This window comes from Ischnura elegans, chromosome 9, assembly GCF_921293095.1.
Source record: "Ischnura elegans chromosome 9, ioIscEleg1.1, whole genome shotgun sequence".
NCBI lineage: Eukaryota > Metazoa > Arthropoda > Insecta > Odonata > Coenagrionidae > Ischnura > Ischnura elegans.
The window spans coordinates 34,726,375-34,743,072 of record NC_060254.1 but is presented as its reverse complement, the minus strand read 5'-3'; the positions used below and the strand labels follow the sequence as shown (position 1 = coordinate 34,743,072).

Below are 16,698 nucleotides of genomic sequence, written 5' to 3'. Positions count from 1 at the left end.
CTTGAATAAGACCAACTCAAATAAAGGTAAAAACAAAATATGGAGGTGAAAAAATATATTAGCCAAATTTTACTTTTAAAATATAATGTAATTGCTGAAAAATTGTTCATTTTTATTTATTGGAAAAATCAAATGCTTCTGCACATGAGGCAAATAGTCTTGGCTATGAAACTTAAAAAATACTTTAAAATAATATATAGTCTGTTATAGTTATTATACCATTAAAGGCGTGAACTGGATGATAAATAAATCAACCATTTGTCAGCATTCATTTTCTCTCCTAAGGTTGTTGAATGATTAATTGATCCATGCATACCTGAGTTGATACTAGGTAGCCTTTTATGAGGGACAGAAGCTCTTTTGGATGCCACAGTTCCGCCGACACTAGCAGAGCTGCCTTTCATTGACTTCCGATGAGGCCTTGGGCCAACGCATCCTCTGGAGGGGCCTTTCATTACTGAAATAGAAAAAATAGATATTTCCATGAGATCCCAAAGAATAACACATTCAAGCATGCAATGATAGTTATTTTTTTAAGCTACCAAACTAAACTTAAGATAGTACAAATAACCGGGATAATACAAGTCTGGTCATGGTAGATTATCTTTCCACACTGGAATTATTGCACTTTACACTAGTGAGACACTCCAAAAGGGTGCTCCGCTAGCTAGTCTATGGTTTATTGTCTATAAAATATCCAAAGAGAACATCTGTGTTAAACATGAGGCTTTAGCTTTGAGACTGTGGCACCACACATGCCAGGATTATCCTATCATATGGCGTTCAACATCTGACATAACCATGGACCTACGCTTTACTATCTATTACCCTTGACTCAGCACAGTCCATTGAGAAAGAAAATGGGTTGGTATAAAAATAGCAAAAAGCACCTGTTGGGAGTCCATCATATTCAGATTTGAATTCCACTCAAGTAAAAAAAATTGTTCAAACATTTAAGGATAAACCAAATTCCCCAGTGATAATCTTCTTAGAAATTTTCTAAAGCTGTCAGCACTATAGTACAGTTCAAGTTATTCTTAACAATCCACAAATTGGAGAAATTTAAAAAAATCTATGCAAATGTTGAGAACTTAATGATAATTATTCAGCAACATCAGAGGAACAGCAAGTAGGTATTTCTGAATTACCACTCACCATCTATAGATCAAAATCTCAACACTCACACAATGATTCTGCTCTTTCTTTATTTGCCATGATGGACTGAATGGATCATTTAATCAAAAATCTAAATTCCACCAATATTCAGCGACTCCAAAAACAAAAATTAATGCCACCATCACCCCTCATAAATCATACGATACACGAGGAGAAACCCCAAGCCGAACGTAACATCATGCATGAAACTGGCTCATTCAGGCAGAATCAAAAACTTCTGGCCAGCATTAGAATACATTGCTAGGTAATATAAATAATAAATTCTTCGATGATAAAAAGAAAATATTTAACTAGATAAATACAGCAAATCTTTGAACTTCTGAGAAACAAAAACTTGAGGTCAAATATTCAAGTTTTGCACTGAAAATGCAGATAGAGTAACTTCTATACAATACTTCTTCCAAGATTTAGAGATTCTCATATACGATTTTGTAAGAAAAAGTGGGTACTACTCCTCACCATACTTCAATGGAGAAATAGGATGCGAGGTGAATTCGACGTTAGTATTCAAATAACGCAGAAAACTCAACAAGGAATACTACTACACTCATTCGACAACATTAAAATGAAAGGTGAATAACAAGGTAAAACCTTGAGTACGATCAAGAAATTTAAAAAAGATGAAGAAAAGTTTTCGACTGAATATCCAGAAGCAAACCCAAGGAATGCAATTAAAAACAGAGTAAACATCTAACTCTTACAAATTTAACTTAATCTCATTCCGTATTAATATGCCTAAATCATTACCCGTGTCGAGAAAAAAAATCCAATAAAAACACAACATCACTCATCTCCGAGAAGATAATTAAACACTGAAAATAAATACATTTTCTTTTAGGAGGCCGAAAAGTCACAGAGGCTAAGTGGCTATTGCGTCAAAGAAAAATAACGTTTATTTGCCACCGTTTGTTTGGGCTGCCGTATCCGGTAGTTGGGTACAATAGGCCACTCTCGTACACAGGCACACTATTTTTGGAGGACTAGAAAGCTGTCGGCCCAGGAGGTAACACCTTGGTAGCAGCAAAATTATAAGGAGCGAAAGATGGTAAAAGCTCTTGATCGTAAATCACGTTTTTCACACCTTCAAGTGACAATCAAAACGATGCGAACCGGCGAGCCGGTTACGCGATACGACAATATTGACGCGAATGACAATGGCGAATGATTTTCGTCGGGAAATATGTAGGGGGGGAAATTATCTGTCTGAGATCACGGACGAGTACGATAATTCCGCGTGGCCATGAAAACGCGCGTGGTGTGACGGTTACGCCAAACATTGAATGTCACGTCCACAAAGGATGACCCCGAGTAAATACTAATGCTGTGCAAATAAGATGCCTAATATCGCCCAAAAAGGAGACAGCGTAATCACACACTTGTTCTTCGCTCTCGTATCTGCGATCTTGCTGACGAGTATACCACAAGACAAATCATACTACTCCGCCATATCACTGCTTTATCTTCCCCAAAATTGGCAGCGGATGGAAACGGGAGGCCATGAGATAGCTGATCACGAAAAATACCAGGGCAATGTACGGTTTGCGCATGCGTTGAGTGACGCAACAATTCCGTGGGGCGAGAATCGATCATAGAAGACGTCAAACTTCAGCCTCCGTATTTTCCGATAGTACCGAGTACAAAAGAGTTGATGACGACAAAAAAAATATGAGAAAATTATTTATTTTAATTCAGAATGAAACGCGGAAATGAATGGCTACTGCGAGGAACAAAATTGAGACAACCCATACGTTCCCGAAAATCGTCTGCATGTTCGCATTCATTGCAATGAGAAAACAGTCACATGAGCGAGAATAGAACCATGGACCTTTGGCCTCAAAGGCCAAGGCCCAGGCTACACGTTATCCCATACACGAAGGAGATTTGGCTGCAGCCTGTAAAGCCGTGAGACTGAGGTTCAATTACCGGAACAGGAGGCTTTTCTCTCATAGCAATTTTCACTAGTTTCACTGCTGATAACACGGCGGATTCAAAATTTACGCACTCACCTATGAATTTCTAATGAAGTAACTTTCAGATAATATTGTCAGCTATCATTACAGTTATACCAAATATGCAACGTAAATATACTTTACTTCCTAATGATTCAAAGAGATCGCAATCGCTGGGATTAAACAAAAGCTAAGTGGATAGAGTATTTCGAAAAATGTTGTGCTATTTTTCAAAGCATTAGGTGAATAATCCAACATTACAAATAAGTTCAACTTGAAATCAATCGGTGAAGAGACTAAGAAGCCTATAGGCAAGCGCCATCCGACACTATCACAGATTGGCGGAATGAAAGTCACAATATCCAAACGATTTCGAACTGAAGAAAATGCCGAATCAAGGTCGAGTGCAGAGAAAGTACGTAATACCCCCGGGGTACGGCATTGACAGCAACTTAAGGCTATCTTCATCTCTTTCACCGAGCAAGCAGGGAAAGTACGGAGACCAAAAATCTAACTGAAGTATAAAATTCGAAGAATCAAGCGAGATGGAGTGGAATTGATTCATAATGTGTAGTAATTTCCAAATGATGTAGTAACATCGAAACTCGAGTCGAATTAAATTTTATTTTTGTGGAAAATTGCAAGTCAGTGTTTCATTACTAACTGAAGTAGTTGAAACACATGAACATGAACACATGGTTAACAATCCTCATTTAAGTCTAACCGTAAGTATATCTAAGTTTCTAACTCACCTTGAGAATTATTATGTGATGGTTACGAAAAACTGCTAAAAAAAACTTGTAAAATAAAAACACATGATAAGTGCAAACGATGAAAGCATCCGTTACAAAGAAGAGTCCAAGAGGGAAGACCAAATTCTTCAAAATAGAAAAAATATTTTTAATTTTAACGTTTTTCAACAACTAGGTGCATAAATACGTGAAATTTAACAAGATTAAGTCTCAAGCTCTAAAGCCCGCTGAAAACGTCAGCAGCGGATCTTTCTTAGGTAACAATAAGATCGCAGAGTAGAATGAGACTAAAGTAATCTTATGTCACCACTTCTCGAAATACCGATTAGATAGCCAAAAAATGAATTACCTAGGGAGATGGCGACATATCTATCCCGTCACTACAAATGTATGGTTCGAATGTTCAAAGAAGCAAATTTTGATATTATCCCATCATTTCCAGACGGTTCCTCCGACATGATTTTTGGAAATACCCCCTTAAAATACAGTATATTTACAAAATTTCATCTTGAAGTGGAGGATAAAATGTTATTTTAACATGAGCTACACCGATTTCGACATTAATCTCATGATCCAGTCTCAAGTGTTTCCATTAGAGAAGAAAGGTGACATAAGATCACGCGTTTTGATAAGGATAAATCCAAAAAGTAACATTTACAGAAAAAAACTCGACCCGCCTCTGACAAAAAAATCGGGATATGATTTTCCTATATTCTGCAAAATATATTCATATCATTAATGCATTATTGCATTGGTTTTTCATAATTAGTTAAGAGGGGGAAAAAGTTACTATTATACTACTAGCGTAACGCATTCCGTCGAGGCACGGTACTTACTAATTACAATTGTTATTTCGTCTTATTTCAGTTATATATGAAAGCATTAACAACAGGGTGAAGAGAACGTGAAGACAGTTGAAAGAATAAATATTCACCCATTTTAAACGAGGTGGATTAACTAGAAGCTTCAATACCGTAAAGCATCAACTCTCGAGTGCGGTCCTAGAACTGCTTAGAATTCTCCTTGCCACATCTTTCTAGCACGGTCCGACGGCATGCCCAAAAACTAGATTACCTGAAGCGATGGCGACATAGCTAGTCGGTGGAATGCAACCGGGTCGGTAGGCGAGCGTAGGGGAGGGGGAAGACTGGCTCATCTCGAGTCGGTAGGGGCCATGAGGGTCAGATGTCCAGATAATAGACTGTCGCGAGCAAGTGGCAAACAATTCAGACTCCGCGTGGGATGACGAGCCAAGCCTTGGGAGAAACACATACCTACCTCTCGACCGGTCTTCTATGGTGACGCACTGTGGCCAGTTCATACAGAAAAATTAGCAATAAATTATCCGCACTAACAAGGAGACATCGCCAAAGTGATGTTCGGGATCTGGATGCGGATATTATTATCTGAAACTACATAGGTGAGGTAGAAAAAGTGTCACGGCTTTCTTCCACATAGGCCCGGGTTCGAGAGATATTCATATGTAAAGATTTCGCGCAGCATGACACCCCTTGAGTTGCGGGACTAACGCCCAGGACCGCACCGCCACGGCCGTAGTTGAGAGGAACGCTTATTCAAGGGATGTCATGCTGAGCGAAATCTTTACATGCAAATATCTCTCGAACCCAGACCTATGTGGAAGAAAGCCGCGACAATTTTCTATCTTACCTATATAGTTTTAGAAAATAACGTCCACATCAAGACCCCGAACATCACTTTGGCGATGTCTCCTTGTAAGCATGAGATTCCAATTTCATACGTCAATGGCGACGTTTATAAAAACTCAGTGCGGGACGTGGTGAAATTAGCGTGGGGTTAACACGATTTTGAACTAATGGGAATAATTTTTCGAAGTCGAAGTATTTTTGTTAAATTGTTTCATACGCTTTCTACCCGTGTCTTGTTCATTCACGGAACGCAAAAGTTATCGTGTGGTTTGGTCGATTTTGAATTAACGGAAATATTAGCGTGAAATTTTTTCAACGCGTGAAGTCGTAGTCATATGTTTATGTGTATCATGCGCTATTTAACCGTGCTTTGTTCATTCAACCCGTGAATCACAGAAGAAGATACCTTGGGATGAAAACTAACTTGGATATAATTTGGAATGGAAAAGTTAACTCCGGAAAAAACATCGATGCGGCTGAAAAAACCAACTCAAATCGATTTCAATGCACTGCGTGCGGTAGTCGACTGTTAGTTCAGTAGAAAAATAATAGATGGCGACCACGCTAATTCTTTCTATAAACGACTAAAAGCTATGAAGCTAATTTTTACTTAAGTGCGAATTTAAATTTATTGATCATTTCTTCAATGAACCAGCTTTTCCTTCCGTAAACTTAACGCTATCATCGTGACATTTTCAGGGCAAACAAAGTGGAATCAGTTCAACAACTGTCTCTTTCTCCAACATTTTAGTTATCCATCTGAAAAATGAATAACAGGTAAAATAATCAAATTTGAGACACAGGAAACACAGGATACAGGATGTTGACCACGACCTTTATGCACCCTGAATCGGCCTACGAATTGAGCTGAATTTACACACGCCTTCTAAAACTTCACATTTCGTCGCTTTTGATTCCATTCGCACTACGCCATCAACTGTTAAACTTTATGCCTCAGAAACATTATTTAAGATACCGACATTTGCATGCGCTGAAGCTCTTTAAACTGATTCCACGTCCAGAAATAATGAAGCTAGTTCAGCATGCGATTAAATTCGCTTTATGATCGGTCCTCCAGATTGATTTAACTTCGTAAAGCGAGTGTCGACTGTACCCTGAAAATTTCAGCATGATAGCCAAATCTAAAGGCCTGTTCACACGATACATTAACACGCATGATTTCATGTCTGTTTGCATGGACTTGGACATGGACATGGTTTGCATGCATTGGTGGAGGAACGGGACCTGTACGAATGCATGAGTCAAATTAGAACAAGTTCTATTTTCTGTTCATGCATTCGCACAAGTTGGGTGGTTACGCGGTGCGTTCATTCTCGCGTTCTTGCATTTACACAAGAACTGGTACGAGCGAATGAATCGAGTAAACAGGCATAAAAACAAGTGACATGTCATGAAAAAAAAAAACAAAATACCATCGGTCAAGCGGTTCAAACCGAATACTTCACGAATAAAACAGTTAATTTTCCTCTTATAGACGACAGTTAACGAGATGAAAAAATGACACACACACAAAATGATAGCATTTTAAGCCTTACATTTTAACAATAATCTTTTTTTCAATATTTATGAGCAGTAGGGTAATTTTCATGCCAAAGATTTAATTTTAATAACGGCATTCATTTCCTATTAGCAATTAAAGTAAAAACGAACTTAACGCTTTAATAAAGTTTTTTTTTCACGAAGACATCAATATTCTAGCTGTAATCAAACTTTCTTCCTTATAATTAGATCAGCATCGCCAACACAAGCCTACGTAAAAAAAAACTGATTTTAAACTAAAATCTCAAGGAAAATGGACATCCCATTTTTGAGATTTTTAGACGAAAAGGTAACAAGATCAGACTTCGGAATTTTCATTAAAATGGCATCTCTGTTCCTCCCTTATATGTTACGGTCAGACTTCGAGTATGAAGAAAGGGTGGGAAGAAATGCTTCAAAAGACAGAAGGGAGAGAAGAGGCGATGGCGTCAGGAAGGCGCGTATGGAAACACGACAATCCCATCCGGTTATCTCCGATGCCGTGTTTGCTACACACTTTCTTAAGCCCAGCCGGGACAGTTGAAGGAACACCTCCACAAGAGAGTAGGGACAGCCTTGAAAACGCGAGTGATGATAAACCCACAAAAAAGCTCATTGGCTCCACCACGAATATAGACATTGGATTTATGATGCCGACGCATCGACGAAATCTCCGTATCATCTGACGCGTTCCCATGGCGATGTTGCACCATGACGATTGCGCTTCCGCCGCTGATACAGTAATAAAAGCGCGCGTCGCAAGTATTTGCCTTCTTTGATATACGAAACAAGATAGAGATATGTCCTTTTCTAGGTTTTGCCATTCATACAGTTGGTTCCAACATCCATCCATCCAACTGGGCCACATATAATATTTTCACCTTAGCAGCCCATTCATAACATGGCATCCAACTAGTTGCATTGAATTTCGTATGAACAGTTCGATTAATAAGCCACATGACGCTAGAGATCCAAGCGAAGCTCCTATTGACTCCTTATGAAAATTATTTGATGCTGGGATACTGTTTACATGATCGAAGGTATTCATCATTCCTCAACCCCCGATTCCATTATTAGCACTATTATTATATTAACTATCCATTCCCTCGCGTGAACAGATCAGCTCATGGATGAATTGAGCGGGGAAGCTACCCCTAAGCTTTTTTAAAGGATGATCATTGATCACTGGTGAAGAAGGACACAAGGAAAATGAACTAAAAATCCAGATTGGGTAAGAGATAATGAAATATACCAATGCTATGATTACAACAAGCACTATAATTAAAATGGCCATTGAAGAAGATGAGCTCTGGATACAATCGCTTGTTCCTAAATAGCTTATGTATTAATAGGATAGGAAGTGCGGTAACCTGCTAAGTATGGCCGAGGACTCTTACTCTTCTCTAGTATGGCGTACTGCTATACGACCAAAGGACCCCAGTAGGAAATTCGGGGCGCAGCTTACGGATACCCCCAACAGTAAATCCATGCTTGACGAATTCATCCAGGGAAAGGAACAGGGCCCCGATACCCAGAACGTGTGAAATTCACACTCCTGTAGCTTAGTCTGGGGTGAATTTTACCTTCACCAAACCAACCTGCGGGTTGGAGATGCAAGTGATTGAAAATCTGGTGGATTAACTCCCGCGGCCGCGTATAATCTCCTCTCTACAACGTCCCACGCCAGACAAAAGGATGTTTGAACTTCCTCTCCTCCTCCTCCACTGTTTACCCAACATCTAGCGGACACTCGGGAATCACGTGCAAGTGGGGGGGCATTAATCATGGAACTGATCCAGCTAACCAATTGACTGGACGTGGCGATCTGACCCAATAATGGGTGGTTGTCCTCTCCGGGAGACCAACGTCCCTTTGCCCCTTCACCTCCCACAACCACGCTATCCAAAACCATCGAATAAGCTATGTCCCAATCTGAAAAAAGCCGCAAGGAGAGAGGAATTCCCAATTTAGGAGGAATAAAATTATCTATATGTACAATCAGTGGCGGATCCAGAGGGGGGCTGTAGCCCTCCTTTGGGGTATCCAATTTCTACAAAATAAAATGTTAATTTTGTTCAGTTGCCGAATACATACGGGGAAGGAGATCCTCGAGAGAGAGAGGAGAGAAATGTTTGATTTAAATAGTTAATTCTTTCGAAACTTAATATGAGACAACTTAACCTCCAGGACCCCCATTACCGCAGGGAGGTTAGCCCCCAAAGCCACCCTACCTAGTCCCCCCTTGCACCTACCCTGGATCCGTCAGCGTTTACATTAGAGTTTTTCTTTAACTTGATATGATAAAATTACAAGATATACATGAATAAAAAGTTAAAAATAATTTTCCACATATACTTCAAATTTCCTTCCATATTCGGTTTCAATACATTTTGCATTATCCGATTTTTGTATGGATAATGCAAAATTCATTGAACCGGTCGTGGAAAGAAAATAAAAGTACCTGTAGAAAAATTCCATCAACATCATCAGATTCTATTAATTCCATTTATTTTTCCATTCCTTCCATTAATTTTTAATTGACTAATTCAGCAGCAAAAGATGCGCGAAATTGATTTACGACGCAAGCTATAGACGAAATGCACTATTTAATCCTATGACGTAGATCTAAATTCGCGGAATCTTTCCAAATTTAAATATCAAAACTATTTGTTTCCAATGGTTCAGAAATTTCTTTACATATAATTTAAGTTATTGCTACAATGTATTTATTTACCACGATGAAAAAGGAAAACAGCATTTTTTTTAAATTAATTTATGTCAATTAAAAGAAGAAAGTCATGACATGAATTATCTCCGACGCCCTGGAAGGCGTTTCCTGAATTTTCCCATTTCTCATTTCCTGACTTATCAGATTTCCACGGACTTTCACAAATCTGCCATACAAGCAAAGAAAGATATTTTATTAAAAAATCCCCGTGCCTATGAGTCAAATTCAAACGTGTCGCATGAGCGGTGGTTAAATACACATAACTACAATGAAAATAAATTTTTTTTCCCGGACTAGGTTCGAACCGCGAGCATAACGAGCACCAAACTGAAACTCCGCTAAAGTATCTCTAGGCAATTAGAGTGGCACTAGGAAACAGCAGTGATCTACGCATTGACCCGCACTACCAAATTTCCGCGGATCACTTTCTGGTTGACGTGATCTCTAGCACATGGAAATTACCGTTCATCTCAAGGTCTATCATTGATTTTATCACATGTCCTTATCATTCATTTTTGAATCACGGACCACGGGCTTCTTAAAACAATGATTGGACCACAACTTTGATAAATAACTTCCCATTGAAATTTTACCAGGGTTTGGGGGAATTCTAATTGTAAGTGAAACTTAACAGCAACTGGAATTCTAAACGTCATAGTGAGCGAGCTTACCCAGACAGGCTTACGTCAAGATTGAACCCTGGCCCAAGAAATATTTGCTCCTTGAAATGTGATTGGTACTACCGACTGTAATTAATTTTACTGACGATTTTTTTCAACGGGGAAAAGATAAAATTATTCCGACTGATCGTTGTTGGACCAGCATTATAAGAGATGCAGAAGATTCAGAAGAGAATATCAGCCAAGTATGAGGTGAGATATACCCTAACCGATCAATTAGCGCAAAGCAAACGAGATATGACGAGCGTGAAAAAGGACAGTTAAGTTTATCATGCATATTATTTTTCCATCGAAAATGTCCATTGCAACACAAAAGCATAGAAACACACCATAAACTTTCGACTACATTGAGATACATAATAAGCTCGATCAATTCACAATGCACTAATAGCACTACCAACACCACCTGACCTGGAGACGCCAATCCAAACAAATGGTACGTGAATAGTGGCAGTAAATTTGACACTTAGTTTTCATCACCGACTTATTCAATCTACTCAAAAGTGGACCAATTACAAAGCAGTTAACAGTAAAAATAACGTATACAACGCTAATTCTTCGTTTAAACTTTCGCGGGTACTCGTCACGTTGAATAAAAGCTTTTGGGCTACGTCGCCGCGTCAATTTTTGGGTGGCTCCAACATTTTCCGACCGATGCTGATCGCTGTCTTAAGGGATTCTGAGAAATTCTGAGAATCCCTTGCGAAAGGGACCAGCATCGGTCGGGAAACGTTGGGACCAGCCAAATATTGACGCGGCGACGTAGCCCAAAAGTTTTTATTCAACATGACGCATACAACGCTGTTTTTATGATTGGTTTAATTCACAAAATAATGATTGACGTCTTGATATAAAAACTGGGAGGCATTAAAGCAATTAAAAGTTTATTCCTATCATCATCATCCTTCAATTAGGGAAGAACAGAGATAACGCACACTTCAAACAGCCTTAGCATCACAAGGTAGTATTTAATTTCAGGACCAAACCCCATAACGCAGCGTCCTCTAGTCTTCCGAATACGATGGAATTTTATGGCGACATTTTACGCATTCGCTATCTTTCGCGGGAAAATTCTGAGGCTTAGTGAGAACACGATATTGATCCCAGTAATCAAATCTTTATGAAATGTCTGGTAAAGATAACAAAGAATTATCCAATTTTGAGTAAAAAATGTGGCCTCTAAAAGGTGTATTCTTTGATAAAAGTTTTGATAGTAAAGCAGTCTCTTCCTCTCTTAACTCCAGCTAACTTCTCGTATTTTCCCCATTGAGTAAGTAACAAGGAAGTGCTAAGAAGGGTGGGATAAAAGAGAAGCCTCCTAAAAACCTTAAGGAGAAGACGGGACAACCTAGTTGGCCACATTTTGAGGCATGATGGGCTGATGAAGACAATCGTTGAAGGACAAGGGAAGAATGGCATAGGACGGCCCAGAATGAGTTGAATAGGACAGATTGTAAAGGATATAAAAGTGAAGAAATACGTCGCTATGAAAAGGCTAGCTGATTGTAGATAGGAATGGAGAGCTGCGTCAAACCAATCTGGGGATTTTAGACTAATGATGATGATGGCGGTATGTATTGTAATATTCAGATTTCCTACCTATTTGAATATTAATAAATTAAAATGTGCATCAAATTGAACGGTTCTCAATTTACCCTGAGGGCCTCCAAAGGTCGATCCTTATGGTAGAAATTGAGTCTTGAATATTAAAAGAGCGTAAAGAGTGAAATAAGAACTGAGTATATGGACCAGCAATATGCCTGATATGGGAATATCCTTCACATACTGTCAAAGCTCCTAAATTAGAAAAAAAAACATTCCGTAAAAGACAAATAATTTCGTGAACCTAAAAAAAAAAAAAAAAAAAAAAAAAAAATCGTCATCCAAATCCAGTTTTGTAAGTTACAAGTTCACGGAAATCATCTGAATTTTGGCAAGCACCCTCAGGGGAGAACGCATCTAGTCACGTCAAAAATATGTTTCCGTCACGATAACAGCTCAGCCCACTCAAAAAGCAAACTATTCTTAGAGCTTGTCCAGCTCTCAACGCTTAGTTGAAGCACATTTGAAAGATTTCTCTTTTTACGCTGACTGCGAATTTGAGGGAAGATGAAAAATTCATCGATACATATTTAACGGGTATCAAAAAGCATGTACGGTAAAATAAGCAATCAACCGCGAAGTACTCGTCTATAAATAGATCATCCGATTTCCAGAAAAAAAGACAATTTCAAATGAAAAATGTCGCATAAATTCGACCAAATGCATGATAAATCATGGTGGTTAATTCGAAATTACTCACTTCCACATCTTACACAATCTAGCTTGACTAACCATGAAAAATGATAACAACTACCAGATTTCTAAACAGAATTAAATATCGTATCGGAAGCCACAATGACAGCGAATCAGGTAAAACCGGGACTAAACTTGGGATATTATAACCACAATATAACGCTTCTCACAATTCCTTGATGGAAAATGTTTTCAAAATTAGAAAAATTCACCGATAAATCCAAGTCATGCAATAGTTCATTCGCCTACTTCCACTTATAGCGCCTCAGGGGCCAATCGGCGATTCAAACTGGGACGGAAGGAGAAACTTATTTAATGGCGACGCCTGGGGAGCGTTTAGTAACTGGCACCCTTAAAACCAATGTCGGAGACTGCGGAGGCTTTAAAAAGATTATTAATAAAACTAATGTATTAACAATTTATTTTTAATCAAATTGTTATTTAAAATTATGATACACCTAACACTATTCCAAATGATATGCAGTGTTCATGATAAGAGCACTACTACAAAAAATCTGAAAACGTAACGACCCTCAAACCAGAGCAGTTTTCTGGCTTCTACAGAAAACCCTAAATTACCTTCGGTAAACCCACTTAAATGCGCGGAGGTTGACAGCACTGTTAATTGCCGACTGGAGGATACTACGCTGTAATACTTGGGATTTTTAATATAAGATAGTCATGCTTTCTCTCAAAATACTGAGCGTAGCGTTGTAAGGACCCCTCCATTAATGTTCCACACATACTACAACGATTGTTTGTGAGCACTGAGTTTAAAGGCCGTTTTACACGGGGCACGGAATTGCGCAGGTTAGAGCTGCATGAATTTCTAAAATGGCGTGGAATTGCGCGAATGCATGAACGAAATTAGAACAGGGGCTATTTTGCCGTCTCGCATCCACGCATTCTCGCATGTGTTCTAGCAATTCACCGCTTTACACGACGCAATTTTGATTGCGCCTTCGCACGTACGTCAAATTGCGCAATTCCGTGTACCGTGTAAAACGGCCTTAAGAAAGAGCCCGTGTCTAAAAAAAAATACTTTAAAAACCTAAGCATCCAAACCAGTTCAGGAGACTTGTATCAACACTCAAGTCACTCCCGTAGGGTTAAGGCCTGTTAAAAGGGAGGATGATGCCCAATAGAGGCATGGCGTCGTGCTATCGTCATCAGATGACGCCGCGCACATCACGTGGAAACGAAGGACGCTGATATAAAACGCATGGCCTTGCGTGGAGTCAGGCGTGACAGCCGCCGAATTCCGTCTCACCAAGGGTCAAGTTCACAGAACGCGAACTTTTGAACATGACCAAAATTGGCCTTCGACTGCGAGGCATATTACATACGAGATAAGCGAGGAAGAGGAAGAGCGACCACGAAGATTTCCTGCCCCGAGTTCCAGCAGCGGGCTTGTAAAACCCATACAACAATGAATGGCAGCGCGTAAACCACACTCACGCAGCTTCTTGTTCGACTAATGATTCAAAACGACGCGACGGCGTCACTGGGTCAAACATTGCCAAAACACAATCCAAGTGTACTAAAATAGAGAATTCTCCGGTCAACCTCAATATTTTTTGTCATCCACCGCGCATTTAAATGGGATAATTAAAGTCGCCACTTTCGCGATGGCCAGAGCGATCGGAATTTCACGGAGAAATAAGGTATACTTTGGGAAGTTAACTGTAAATTAAAGTCATTTTATTTTTTCTATTGAAATCCATTACTCTTAAATGTTATTTTTCGCAATTGCAGATACTATATTGCAAAATATTACAAGAAAGTGGATCTTTCCGCACTCATAGGAAATTTTGAAAACTGATTAAAAAATACCAAAGTGGCAAGAGAAACCAATCGTCAATGGGATGGAATTGGACCTCCTTAATATGGTCCTCTTGATACAGTCGAAGACTGCAGTCACGCAAAGGTCACATGTAACTTTAAATCATTCACTTCCAACGCGAAAATAATTTTGTAGAGCAAGGGCTAATGCAAGCATCCTGTCAAAGAAATCTCTCGACTTCTAATGTCTGCTGATTTCCGTGGGAAATTTTTTTGAGAAGAGACATGTGTCAAAAATGAAAATAAATTATCTGTCGTATCATATCAGCTTCAAAATTAGTAGTAGCTAATATAGTTTGGTCACTGTGTTGACTGCGCCATTAGCTTTTCCAGGAGAACGCCCTCAGTATGCTGCAGAATCATTGAACCTGACCGTCTTCAAGAACAAAACTGGTAATGAGCTCACATGATGGATTGGAGTCACTGGGTAAGCCGCTTCTGCCGTTCACGGATGAAATGCCTAAGAAGTCAGAACGAAATCCACGTGATAAGCACTTAATAAAAATTTAATTGCAGGGAGTAAACTTCCGATTCTGTACCAGCTCTTAGTCTTACCAATCAATCATCTGCTGCACAATTTTAACTCGCGATATGAATTTGGAACGAAAGCACGCGAATTTTTTCCAAATTTTTATTCTTACGATAACTATACCCTTCAGCGCAGAATGTCGGAAGTTCTTCCGGGACACACTTTTACCACGCACACTGCTAGTAGAAAAAATAAATATTATAAGACTGCCCAAAAGAAATGGTATTAAATGTTCCCAGATCATCAATGAGTTAAATGGCTGCTATGTTACACTTAAAATAAACGATGTATTCAATTATATAAATAATATATCATATATACCCGTTATTTACGGAGTTAAAAGGGAATGCAGACAAAAAATACAGGGAATAAAACCACAATCAAAAATATACTAAGTTTTATTAATTTTATTAATACAGTTTTTTTAATCGCTAATTAATTGAACTGGAATAGAAGAAATGTTATCCCATTACGAGAAACTACATGCAAACTGGAGTTTCCAAGAAGCACCTACGAGCAGATTTCCTACGAGCAGAAATTAGAAGGTCCTTATTTTTTTCTACAGAGATCACAAATACGAAGCATTCGCATCTACTGACACTTACCGTATTTTCCGGCGTATAAGACGACTTTCTAGCACCTAAAATCATTTTTAAAAAGTCGGGGTGGTCTTATACGCCGGGAATGTGGCAGCAAGGAGGAGGGGTGGCCGCACTGAACAAACACTTCACACATTTGCAGAACCCTAACCCTTACCCAGTGCTGAGATCTAATATACCAGGCTTTGTGAACTTCCATGTTAAAAGGAGGCCAAGGGAGAACCAAGCAAGACAATTAAACCAACGGTCGGAGGCACTTCAACACAATCAGCAGAGGACATGAGAAGTCCAGTTTTACAGTGGTACTAGCTTGCACAGCTGATGGCGCCAAACTGAGACCAATGGTTATTTTTAAAAGAAAAACAATGCCGAAACTCAAGTTCCCTGTTGGTTGTTTTGTACATGTGAATGAAAAAGGCTGGATGGATGAAGAAGGGGTAAAGCTATGGCTTGATAACGTATGGACCAGGCGACCAGGTGGACTTATTAAAAAACGTAGCCTACTGGTGTGGGATATGTTCAGGGCTCATTTAACTCCCAGCACCAAGGAAAGGCTTGCGAGACTAAATACAGATTCAGCAGTTATTCCTGCAGGATTGACATCATTGGTACAGCCACTGGATGTGTGCCTAAACAAGCCGTTTAAAGATCGCATTCGAGAACAGTGGAATGAGTGGATGGTTAGCGGTGAGAAGTCATTCACAAAAGGAGGAAACATGCGTGCTCCACAGTTGGATGTTTTGTGCAAATTTGTTATAAAAGCCTGGAATGACATTGATGCAAAAACAGTAATCAAGTCTTTCAAAAAGTGTGGCATATCAAATTCGTTAGATGGTATGGAGGACGACTACTTGTGGCAAAATGAAGAGGAAGTCGAAGCTGAGACCACACCATCTGATACGGAATTTGATCCATATGATGATTGCCTTACAAATGTAGAAC

General features: G+C 39.2%; 1 protein-coding gene across 3 annotated transcripts in view; it reads right to left on the bottom strand.

The window, feature by feature from the left end:
* LOC124164851 overlaps positions 1-16,698 on the bottom strand; it is an 88,007-nt gene that overhangs the window by 26,728 nt on the left and 44,581 nt on the right. For 2 of the 3 annotated variants that reach the window (XM_046542053.1, XM_046542052.1), the window contains exon 2: positions 317-457. In XM_046542053.1, coding sequence (XP_046398009.1) covers positions 317-457 — 141 coding nt within the window. Of the gene's footprint in view, positions 1-316; positions 458-2,552; positions 2,626-16,698 lie in introns of those variants that run through there. The other variant, XM_046542055.1, reaches the window with a different exon arrangement.